The 12,902-nt window shown below is 35.8% G+C and overlaps 1 protein-coding gene across 1 annotated transcript; it reads left to right on the top strand.

Moving 5' to 3' along the window:
- Positions 1 to 3,315: 3,315 nt before the first annotated feature.
- Positions 3,316 to 11,348, top strand: LOC121425631 (nucleolysin TIAR-like). Its single transcript, XM_041621753.1, has 4 exons — positions 3,316 to 3,424; positions 3,524 to 3,555; positions 3,765 to 3,867; positions 11,191 to 11,348. The coding sequence occupies exons 1-4, from the start codon at positions 3,380 to 3,382 to the stop codon at positions 11,326 to 11,328; spliced, it is 318 nt and encodes a 105-aa protein (XP_041477687.1). The 5' UTR covers positions 3,316 to 3,379; the 3' UTR covers positions 11,329 to 11,348.
- The last annotated feature ends 1,554 nt before the right edge of the window (positions 11,349 to 12,902 follow it).

Below are 12,902 nucleotides of genomic sequence, written 5' to 3'. Positions count from 1 at the left end.
ACTCACGTCTTTCTTTCAAGGAGCACATTTCTAAAGTGGTGTCAAAGTCTAATAGACTGCTTGGTATTATTAGAAGAACTTTTGTACATTTGGATAAGACCTCTATTAAGCTTTTGTTTAAGGGTATTATTCGCCCTATCTTAGAGTATGGCCAGGCTGCGTGGTCACCGTATAAGCTGGGTGAGCAGAGGCGGTTAGAAAGTGTCCAACGTAGAGCTACTAAATTAATCCCAGGTATTAAGCACTTATCATACTCTGAACGTCTTCGCCTCCTGAAATTGCCATCACTCAGTCATCGACGTAAAAGAGGTGACATGATTGATGTGTACAAATATCTGCATGGTTACTATGATTCAAGTTCTGAACTTTTCTATCTGAGACAAGGTGGTAAAACGCGAGGTCATTCCTTAAAGCTAGAGAAAAGATATTCGCGTCTTGATGTGCGTAAGTTTTTCTTTGCTAACCGAGTGATAGATGTGTGGAACAGTCTCCCAGAAGATGTAGTTACTGCTTGTTCAGTGATTGCTTTTAAGAATAGACTGGATAAGCATTGGGAGAAGATTGCCTATGACTTTGAGTAATTTTCGTTTCTTGTGTGTTTCCATGGGATTTTTCACTGTCTACGATACCCCTGCCACCCCTCCATGCCAACATAAGTAGCGCATCTAATTTTGTCTGAAGGAGAGCAACAATAGACATTTCTACTTTGATCGATGAACAGGCTTCGTCCTACAACATCGTTGGAGTAAACTAAACTAAACTATAATACAGTGCGTATCAAAAAAAGCTTACACTTTGAAAAAGCCCTGGGAATTAAAAAATATACAACATGTGGGTAATTTTTTTCACATATTATCTTGGGTTTGGGTCTCATCTATATAATGAAAGTTAAAGTTTTGACAGAATGTTACACTTGAGTGAGCACTGTCCATTTTTGTAAAGCTCGCAGAAATCTGCGCAGAAATGCTCGTTTTCACGCTGTGTCAAGGGGAAAGGGCGAAATCAAACTTACCCTGCGAAACATTTCTCATAAATTTCCATCGGACTATTGGTCAATTGAAATAAAAGGGATACATTCAAGCATTTTGTAACAATTTTGCCACCCAAATTGAAATTTCCAACACTTAGTAAGCACAACCTTTACCCCTTTTGTGCCAGCTGGATCTGAGGACATAACTGAATCTGAATAAAAGTTTATATCAGACATTTTCACCCTTTTTCACTAAGTTTTTATCATTTAAAGTGGGTTTACATGTCCTTTTTCATTTAATACCTGTTTCTCCACACTTTTCCCAAGCTTGACAATGATTAACAAAATGAAAATCAAGCCTAAGCCATTTCATGTAAATCGCAGCTCAGTGTAAAGCAAATATCGTCACGATGGCCTCGGTGTGTGGGGGAGTGGGGTGGGGTGCAATGCACTCTTCGAAGTGTTTTGGGCAAGGAAACAAGTTAAAAAGGTAAAAGATATCTTCACATCAATTTTTCAAGCTAAATTCCACGTGTTCCTCATGATTTAGGTCTAATTTTATTCGCACAACTATTTCAAAGTTCTGCGCAAATCATTTTTCACTAACTTTTCAAAATTAAAGGGGAAGTTCACCCTGACAAAAATTTTATTGTAAAAATAGCAGAAAAATTAATGAAAAATATTGCCGAAGGTTTGAGAAAAATTCATCAAATAATTAAAAAGTTATTAGAATTTCAATTATTTGATTTGTGACGTCATATGCGAGCAGCATTCCTACATAGCGAATGGTAAAAAAACAATGAAATATCATTTTCTCAGAAAATTGAAAATGGTTTTCACTGTAACTTCTGTATATCAATAGACAAATCGTTTCACACCCGATCATGAAAAGAAAACAAAATTAAGTCATCAGGAACCATACAAAATTTGAAATTTATGCATTTTATATTACATAACACATGGGACAGCTGCTCGTTTATGACGTCACAAATCCAAAACTTTGAACTCTAATAACTTTCTTACTCTTTAACGGATTTTCCTCAAACCTTGACCAATATTTTTTACTATTTTTTCTGCTATTTTTACAAGAAAGTTTTTTTCAGGGTGAACTTCCCCTTTAAGTGTTGCTCATTCAAGCGGAAATATTTTTCGACAGTTATATCGTCATTTGCTTAAATGGATCTGTACCAATGTTAAAATGTGGGGAAAAAAATTCAGGATATTACAAATGTATAAATTTTACAGGATTTTTTCTAAGTGTAAACTTTTATTTGATACGCACTGTATAGCCGGAGCCATGTTATAAAGAAAAAAAGATGGAATATTTGCCCCCCCCCTATCGATGGCACTGTACAACACGAGAAGCGCCTCTTTATGATGCACATGTCTCCCGCATGTCTCTTCGTTAATTGATTTTTTTTATTTTACGACGGGCATGTCCCGTTAGGAGCAAAAATGCATAAAATATACAATCACAAAAATCACCATGACTAACGAATCATATATTTTAAAACATGTTTATTTTTTTTTATTTTTAATTTTTTTTTTTTTTGGGGGGGTAAAATCAGGAACATTTAAGTTAGAATAAATGTAATTATTTACATTTAATTGACGGAGGGGGGGGGGGTATGTAGTTGAAAAACAGTGGGAGGGTCTAATTTTGCTAATAAGATGATAAATGACTTTTTGACACTAAATGTTCCTTGTTTTACCCATTCATTATGTCATATAGAGTATATACGCTCCCCAAGTTCAGGTCACAAAAAAAAAGATGAGAGAACAAAATGATAAAAAAGAAAGAAGTAACTATTTCACAATACAAATGAAAGAGAATCAACTTCTGGGAAGAAAATGCGCAGATTGAAAATGTGATACTTCACAAAGGGTTAGGCTTACATTTAGGGCATTTTTTCGTAATAAGGGATTTTTTTTGAGGAGGGAAACTGGGGGAGGGCATTTTCTACATTTTGATCTACATCTTATTTAGAGGTATATACTTCTTCTAGAAAACCGTTCATATTGTATCATGTATTCTTTTGTACCATCTGATCATTGATTTGTACTCATAATATGTCTGGTTTTTGAATAAATTTAACTTGAACTTGATTCATATTAAGTTTCGAATGTAAGATGAATATAGTTGATGGCCCAGTTGGCCCCCGGGTTGGCCCACTTGCGTTGCCCGAATGAATGAAGTCGGGCAGCGTGCATTGCACGAGTTGCGTCGAGGTCGCCGAGATCAGTACACTAGTCTCTTAGCAATATTTAGCCGTTCCTCACATTCATGAAATCATCGCGAAAATTCCGGCATAGAAGATCAACGTATAAACTATCGAATCAGATCTAGACGACTTGAATTAAGTCTAGAAACCGATTCTTTATCGATTCATCAGGAAATGTGAACGTCATATGGACGGCTACACAATCATGGACATGGATCCGTATTCGCGGATGGTAAGTAAATTCACTTATTAGTTGTTTTTATTGTATATTAGATGAATGAAGACATTACATTTGTTAACATGATTTTTCTTTTCTTTCTTTGATATTCAGATGTACGAAGATGATGCCCAACCAAGAACATTGTGAGTAAAATTAAGCCTTTTTCTTATCGCATATTTTTTATCGCGCTGTGTCATGTGTGTGTTGAGCATGTAAACCGGCACCGGTATTGTGTGGTGTGAGCAATGCAATGCGATTGTAAACGAGAACTTTCCTGACCTTGTTTTATTTTCGTTAATACATTTTGATTTTGACCCCAGTTTATCATATTACATTTGTAATTTATTGACAGATATGTTGGGAACCTTGATCGACGGGTCACAGAGGAGCTGGTTTTCCACCTCTTTTTACAGATTGCTCCGTCAAAGACGAAGAGTTGTAAAATGATTGCAGAGGTGAGATTCCTTTTTTTTTTTTAACTTTCAGCCAGGTCTCATTTAGTATCCGTGTTGAATGCATGTCCACGTGTATTTAACCCTGATGGTTCTCTTGTTTATTGAGCCTGTGTGGGCTGTCCATCTGACATCTGTTTGCTTTTTTTGGGGGGGGGGCTGGGGTTTCACTCATCAATGAAAAATAGAGAAGTAGTTCGGAAAAGGAAAAAGGCCAGCCAAATTCATGACATTATCACCCCGGGCATGCCCAGCTGAGTGATGGTTGAGACTAGTAATATCACAGAATACAGCCTTTTTTTTAATTGCAGATTCTCTTTGTTATAAGAAATTTCATTGTTGAAATCAACGCTCCATTGTCGCATTAGTACCTAACTTTGGCTTTTATATGTCGGGTCTAAATTTCAGTGGAATAAATGCTCTGAAATAAATGTATTAACAGATTTATGGTAATCATTTTATATAGATCTGACAAAATATTGATGTTAGCCACCATTCATTGGACATTGATTCAAGAGTTGGATTTGAACTGTGCCCATTTGTTTAGGTGTAGTTTAACCCAGGACTCGTCCGTGTACTACTAGGCAGACGTACTCTCTAAAATGGGGTCGCAATAGCACTCAAAATAAAAGGGGAAAAAATAAATTATGCACCTACCTCGATTATATGGATGAAGGTCTATCGTAACACAGAATCCTGACATCGAGGCACAAACTGGACCCTCAAAACAAGGAAAAGTTAGACCTTTATGCCGCTCTTGTTGTCCGTCACGATAGGCCATTTTTTTTTTCAATTTTGAAAGAAGGAGAATGAATGAGACATACATGTAACTTTTCCTATTTTTTGAGGGTCCAGTTTGTGCCTCGATGTCGGGATTCTGTGTCAAGATAGACCTTCATCCATATCATCGAGGTAACTGCATGATTTATTTTTTCCCCTTTTTTGGGGGGTTCTATTGCGAGTTTTTTTTTACGGGCCGTAGCTGCTCCCTGTATGTGTAATGTGTAGTGTTGAGCTTCAGGTTCCACCTGTTGCCTTTTTAACCAGTAGACCACAAACAAATGAAGAACTTGGCAGCAAAAACAAAGTCGAGCACGTCAAAACCTTTCACCGAAACTGTTACCTCTGCTCCATACAAATGCTAAAAATCAACCTTTATTCCTGGCTTTGCTCTAGATCTTTATTTTTGTCATTCCTTGTGAGAATTCTTCACAATTTAGGGATGAGATCTACTGCCTATATTTGCTACATTCAAGATTTTTAGGCTGTGTCATATCTATCAGCAGGAATCTCGCTATGAGTATAAGTCTTTTCATAGTGCCTTTTCTCCATTGCCATTGTTTTGCCTTTGATGAAGTATGTGAATCGGTAAGGAAAGGCCCCTTGCAGGATTCCTGGACAAAATCATCAGTACATGTTATGAAAATGAAAATCCATAATTTATTGTTCGAAATAGACATGAAATGAAATACTCTGAAAATTTGCTTTGCCCAATTGATCGTGGGCCTGGCAGCCACCGTGCAGCGCCAGATCGACGAGGCTCTATCCCTTGAATTGTTGGAACGCCAAACAGGGTAGCAGCAACTCCCATCTTTTAACATCTTTTGGTCTGACGCGGCCTGGGTTTGAAGTGCCCCCGACCCCCGGTTGTGAGACGGACGCTCTACCAACTTGGCCTAATATGATACATTACATGTAGGTACAATATAGTCTGAATGTCAACTTTAACAATCAAATTTCAGCCAAATTTTGGCCCTATTTCAAATGAAAATGACTGTGAATCCACAGCTGGCAATGTCAATGGTAACTCAACATCTCCAGCTCAAGAATCAAGGAGCTCAAGATAGTAAACATGGGGAAGTATGGGGTAACCATTCATTTTTCACTTAAATGACATGAAATTAATAAAAGTTTGCACAACATGTACATGATTATTTGCTCAATTTACTTGAATCATCTTCTGATTTTAAGTTCTTCCTTTTTTCATGAAGGAGTAAAAAATGAAATTTTTGCATGCCAAATGAAAGTTTATTATAACAAAGACAAAGAGTAATGTATGTTAATATAAGATGGAATTGATTTTCATTTCAGTGTATTCCAATTCATACTTCGCTGTTTCCTTTCAGTTATTTCCAGCTTTCATTTTATGGAATAATAAAATTGGTCTAAATTTGAATCAACAGGCATAAACTGTTAATTTTAATTGCTATCAATATAACATTTTCAAAACCTTTGGTTTGAGCTTGTCTTTTTCATGAAAAACAAATGTGCATGTCTTTTGCTACTGAACTTGAATTAAATTGGACTTGTATTTTAGTTCAGATACGATTATAGAAACAAGACAAGATTGTTACCCTAATTCATAAGTGTCACAGGAACAAATGTGGTTGATATGATTTTCCTGGGAAATATTTTTTGAAATATCCTGTGCGAGTTTCAGGCTACATGCCCAAGGTCAATGAACTTTGCCCATGTTGGAAATTTGTTGAATTGCCATCATAAGTTTGAAAGTTTATGAATCCATTTAATAAATTATAGGAGCAATCAAGTATCAGCAAATATCTTGTGCAAGTTTTAGGTCACATGACCAAGATCAAAGGTCATTTAATACCCCTTTCATAAACCCCATTAAAATGAATTAGGCGGCTAATAGCAGCATAATTTGGTCGTAAAATTGGAGGAGGACAAGAGTTATCCGCATTACTCTGATGCTGCTATTATCCGCATAATAGCAGCATCGGGACAAGATTTTGAGTTTATGAACGCATTTCCAAATAATGCGGATAATTGCCATGGTGCGGTCACAAGGTCACCCTTTTCCAACACAACCGCATCGGAGGGGGCGTGTCCAGTTGTCATGGCGATTATCCGCCTTTTTCAGGACGGCGCTCGTAAAAATAATGCGGCTTATTTTCGGAGTTTATGAACGCAATTTTTATTGAATTATCCGCATTACTCTTAGGCGGCTAATTGGAGGATAGGTTTATGAAAAGGGTATAAGGTCAGTGATCTTTGGCTGTGTTTGGGGTATTTGTTGTATTGGCATCATAACTTAGAAAGTTTACGGATCTACACAACAAAGAACATACATGTAGACATATGGGTAAACAAGTGTGAATGATTGTTTTGCACATGTCTTACGTCACATGATCATGGTCAAAGGTTATTTTGGGTCAGTGGACTTAGTACCAGTATTTTAGTATCATACATGTATGAATTCCTTTGTGAATGATTATTTGTAATTTTATGTCAATAGCTTTTTTCAAAGTCAGCGCTGCTGCTGTATTGAATTGCATAATGCATGCGAGACTGCCAGAGGCATTCCACTTGTTTTTTGCGCATACATTCAAAATTTCGGAGCTTCGTTATTCAGAAGATTCGGATATTCCGAAGGTTTGTTATTCCGAAGGTTCGTAAATTCTGAAGGTTCGTTAGTCGGAAAACAAATTTGAGTTTGTAATTCCGAAGATTTGTCAATCCGAAAACGAAATGAGGTTCGTTAGTCCAAAAACGAACCTAATTTCGTTTTTGGACTAAAGAACCTTCGCAACAACGAACCTTATTTCGTTTTCAGATTAACGGACCCTCGGAACATAGAACTTTATTTTGTTTTTTGATTATCGACCTTCGTAATAACGAACCTTCGGAATAAAGCCACAAATGTTCGGATTAACGAATCCTTTTACTTTTTCGGATTAATGAACATCGAGGTAAAGGCAACTTCCGTGTTTCGGAATTACGAACCTTCGGAATTACGAACCTCCGGAATTACGAAGTGTAACCTGTTTTTTGTCTTGTCCCACGATTTGCCATATGGTTTCATTATGAATCTATTTGAAAAAAAAAAACAATAATTTCGACTTCTGTTGCAGGTTCATGGTCTTTTGAACCTTTTGACACAACTAAAATTTCAGTAGATTGAAAGAAGAAGCTTAAATTTTAAAAATTTTACATGTTCAGAACCTTGTTTGCATAAAAGTTATTGTAACATGTGTGGTAGCTTCTACAGAATCCTTGGTTTTGATCACCAGTTTCAACTGGATGGTAAAGTTACTATTGTACATGTAACAGGGCCTATTGGTCAGAACCTTGTCCTGAAATATTTAGATTTCAATTTGCATTTCTCTCTTAAAAGAAATCCTTATTCCTCGTTGAAATATGCTTTGAGCAGTGCATGACGATCTCAGACCAGGAAAAAAGGATTGCCATTGGGCCAGTTATTCTGCAGAAATAGCCAGATTTATTGGTCCAACATGACCAGTAAAAATCTATCAAACTGATAAAAATGATATTTTCTCATCTTTGTAAATTAAAAATATGGCCATGGCATCTTCAAAAATGGCTCTCCTTTTGGTTGGGAAATTGGGAAATGACTCATAATTTGAATAGTGTGTGTGTGTGTGTTTGTATTGTTTTATTTGGGGGTGCAATCAAAGCAACAAATGACAGCAAAATAAACTTGATTCTTTTTTGTTTTTCTCAATTTTGGGGGACCAGTAAGTTTTAGGTTTGGACCAGTAGAATATATATAAAAAAACTGCTTATCTACTGGCCCGACATGAACAGGTTGGACCAGTAGAAAAAAAGAGTTAATGTGGAGCCCTGTTTTGAGAAAAGCATACTTAAAGGTCAAGTCCACCTCAGAAAAATGTTGATTTGAATCAATAGAGAAAAATCAGACAAGCACAATGCTGAAACTTTCATCAAAATCGGATGTAAAATAAGAAAGTTATGACATTTCAAAGTCTCGCTTATTTTCAACAAAATAGTTATATGAACGAGCCAGTTACATCCAAATGAGAGAGTCGATGATGTCACTCACTATTTATTTTGTTTTTATTGTTTGAATTATACAATATGTCAATTTTTACGAATTTGACGATTAGGACCTCCTTGCCTGAAGCACAAAATGTTAAAATAATGGAATTCCACGTGTTCAGGGAGGAATGAAACTTCATTTCACATGACAATGACGAGAAAATAAAAATATTTCATATTTCATATAATAAAATAAAATACAAAAGAAATAGTGAGTGAGTGATGTCATCAACTCTCTCATTTGGATGTAACTGGCTCGTTCATATAACTATTTTGTTGAAAATAAGCGAAACTTTAAAATGCCATAACTTTCTTATTTTACATCCGATTTTGATGAAAGTTTCAGTGTTATGCTTGTTGAATTTTTCTCTTTTTATTCAAATCAAGTTTTTGTTGGGATGGATTTGTCCTTTAATGTAGAGTACCGTAGTGAAGTAATAATTTCAAGCGAATGGTAACTTTCTTAGAAGTGAAAAGTGGAAACCCAATTGAAGGTTTTGTTTTCCTGTTGCTTGAAAGTCTACCCATTCAAAACATGATGCCTTGTACCAGGCCTCTACAAAAAATTTTTTTGTCACTTGCCCTGTTGGGCAAGTGATGAAAAAATTTGCTTGCCCGATAGAAAAAACTGCTTGCCCAATTTTTAAATAATTTTTTCATTATGACGGCACTACTCTTATTTTTATTAAGGTATACAAAATAACAATTGAGAATCATGTCCAGTATAAAAGAACACACATTGAAAAGGATATTTTCAGCAACGTAGGCCTGAGTCTTTACGTTTATTTTGGAGAAAAAAATCGATATTTTATGGGTATTTAAGGTTTTAAAAAACCCTTCAACAAAAGTTGCTAAAATTTCATATTTTGCATCTTTAAATCCATGAAATGGCTACCTGCGTACCATATTTCCTTAGAATTGCTTTCATTTACCGTAGTTGGAAACTATAAAGAAAGCCAGTGAAAAATGTTCAGCTCTTTATTGACTCGGAAAAAATTATTTTATCATCAAAAGTGGAGTGGCTAAAATTTCACATTTTGCATCTTTAAATCCATGAAATGGTCATTTATTTTCCATATTTCCTTGATTTAAAAAAAAAAAATTAGTTGGAAACCATCAAGTCTTTTCTTCATCATTTTATGATGTTCCACTCGGTCAATAATTTTATCTACATGTTTTCACATGCTACTTTTTTTTTTCTATTTTGAGGAATACCTGTTCACTTATTAATGAATTATTACTAACATTGTTTAATATTGTATGATTTTTAAGTAATTTTTTTCACTATGCTTAGAATCGTGGGTGTGTGTGCGTGTGTTTGTGTGGGTGTGACTGTGAGTTGAACTTTGATATAAATGAATTCAATATCTAATTTCTACTTCGCCTATTCCAGTACAATAACCTGTACTCGGCCATGTAATAAAGGCCCACATACCCTAACTTTTCCTGAAGTTCTTTGAAAACGCAGACTTCTACGAAAATTGCATTTCTCTATGGGGGAGTCTAAATTTGGTGAGAATGTATTCATTAATAACTTAAATATACATGACAATGAAGAAATCATCAAACTTTATTGGAAGTTTTGAATAATATACCCGAAATGTAAACTCTGTCTGAAACAGAAAATCACCATCATTGAGGCCTTTACTGAGCGAATTGTCCCCCAGAGCTCTGGCAGAGAGACAGAGCTCAGACTGGCTAGCTAGTATGTGCACGTGTGTGAGCCTCCCGCCGGCCTTGTAAAATAGATGGAGCTTTGTTTGATGATTTATTGTCTGATATTTACCTCATCCCCTCAAAAAGGGAAACAAATGAATTTTAAGTTATAATTAACAAATACGGCAAGTTATTTTGGATGTTAATACATGTAGGCCGTTTTGAAAAGCAAAGCCGAATGACAACTCACCAATGCGAGGTTACTAGACTCTGTGATTTATTTCCTGTGTAATTCTAATTATTTTATCACAGAATTGTGATATCGGAAGGGGGAAAATGTGCATTAGAAATTGCACATGGTGGTAGTCATAATGGACCCCTATACTACATTCAACTGTTTCCCGGCCATTGCATTGATTTTTTCATACCTGGTACCATGTATGGAAATATGTGGTACCGAAAAAATAACGCAATTTCGGAATTTGAAACTGCACTCCTCGCTATTTTTTAAGGCTTATTCATGATTTTGAGTGTGTATTTTGGATGATTTATGGAAAAAAAATTACAGAAAAAAAGACGCAACAACCACTTTCCCGATCGGGCAATTGACTTTGAGAAGTGCTTGCCCGCACATCATTTTCACTTGCCCCGGGCAAGCGGGTTTGTCGCGCCCTGCTTGTACATGTAGGTGTTTGAATGATGTAGCCTCATGTACATATCGTGTATTGTTTTTGTCTGGAATCTTGATTCTTGAGTAATGATCTCTGCTTGTAACTTCATTTAATGACTTTGTAGAAAAAAGTAGTGATTCTGAACTATTTTTCAATCATTTTATTTTGTTTTATCTTACAGCAAGGAAATAGTGATCCCTACTGTTTCGTAGAATTCTTCGACAGTGTGACGGCAGAAACAGCCATGGCAGCAATGAATGGCAGGACAGTATTTGACAAAGTGAGTTTATATTCAATGTCTTTGAATTGTTTTGGATAAATCTTGTTGTATATTTGTTTTAACTGTTGTATATGTATCATGCGTTATTGTTTGATTTAAATGTATTTGTACATGTAGTTATCCAGGGCTCCATGTAAGACCACTGTTTCATGGAGAGTGATGTGCATTTTGTCCTTTACTTTACATGAGAAAATTCATTTGCTTTTCCTTTGCAAAATGAAATTCACGTTTTTGCTTTGTCCAAATTTTCTATGAGAAAACAGAATTTCCATTTTAGATCAAGTTTGAAACAGGATCACAGGTTTTCATAAACAGGAGAGACTATTTTTTTTTAAAGAGAAAATCACTACATGTACATGTATCCCAAATCATTGGTGAATTGTCTCCTTTGACGAAAGATAAGAGAATAAATAGAGTATAAATTAAAACTATTGGTCAAAAGCAATTTGTCAAAAGCTATGAGATAAAAAAAACCTATAAGTATTATAAGGTAGCATGTTCTGACTGCTACTCACAAACCAATTGAGTGGAATAAAAATGTGTAGGGCCAACACATACACTTAGCATTGCACGTAAGTATATACACCTTAAGCACCTGGGTGAAATGTGATTGTCAAATGTTCAAAGTCAGATTGTCCCAAATCATAACTCTTGTGTGGTATTAGTACATGTATCTCAAGCTTGGACTGATACCGCATGAAAAATTATACCAAATGATCTGAGATAAAAACACTGTTTAATTACTATTTGCTGTTCATAAATGCTTTTTATATTATTATTACTGTTAATATTTGTTCAAGTCCGAACTCTCTTTAACTCGTTGGCTTTCAGTGTTTGTAAATTCTCCTTTTAATTGACAAATAAAAAATTCTTTCTGTTGATATCATTATGAAGTTTTTTTTTTGTTCTTAGAGAGCTTGTGTACTCTCTTTTCCCGGTGTTAACCCCCCTCCCATAAAAGAACAATATGAACTATCTCTTCTGAAGTAATCTTTTTTTAAAGATGTTTTTTGTAATAAGTTGAAGAGTAAAATGAATAAAACCATTTGTCTCATTAAGCCATCCTTTCCATGACGTGTGAAGAATATAGTGCTGGCTGAAAGGTGTTTACTCTACTAGGAGGAAGGGGAAGGGGAGTTGGCTTTAAGAAGATGAAAGACCTGTTCTCTTTTGCCCTTTTTACACAGGATTTTCTTAACCCCGGACTATCGCTAACCCCGTACTATCCTTAACCCCGTACTATTTTTTTTCCTTTTCACACATGCCAAATTGTTATCGCTAACCCCGGATAAGGAATGCTTGCTTTTCACACACGAAACTCGCTAACCCCGGACTAGTGGTTTTTGTCGATCATTCGTAGTACAAGTACTTCACTCGTACACTTTTTACACACGCTACAATTTCCTTGACCCCGTACTATAGGTGGGGCCAAATTGCCATTTAGCCCCACCTATAGTACGGGGTTAAGCTTAGCCCACTTTCATTTTACACATGCGATCTTAACCCCGTACTATTGCTCTTAGCACCGCAATTGGTGGGATAACCCTGCTTTTTTGCAGGGCCAAATAATCCCGTACTATAGGTGGGGTTAGCCCACTTTGCAAAAATGCTGT

Source organism: Lytechinus variegatus, chromosome 12 (genome assembly GCF_018143015.1).
Source record: "Lytechinus variegatus isolate NC3 chromosome 12, Lvar_3.0, whole genome shotgun sequence".
NCBI classification, from domain to species: Eukaryota; Metazoa; Echinodermata; class Echinoidea; order Temnopleuroida; family Toxopneustidae; genus Lytechinus; species Lytechinus variegatus.
The sequence above is the reverse complement of the archived record's forward strand: the minus strand, read 5'-3'. Positions and strand labels throughout refer to the sequence as shown.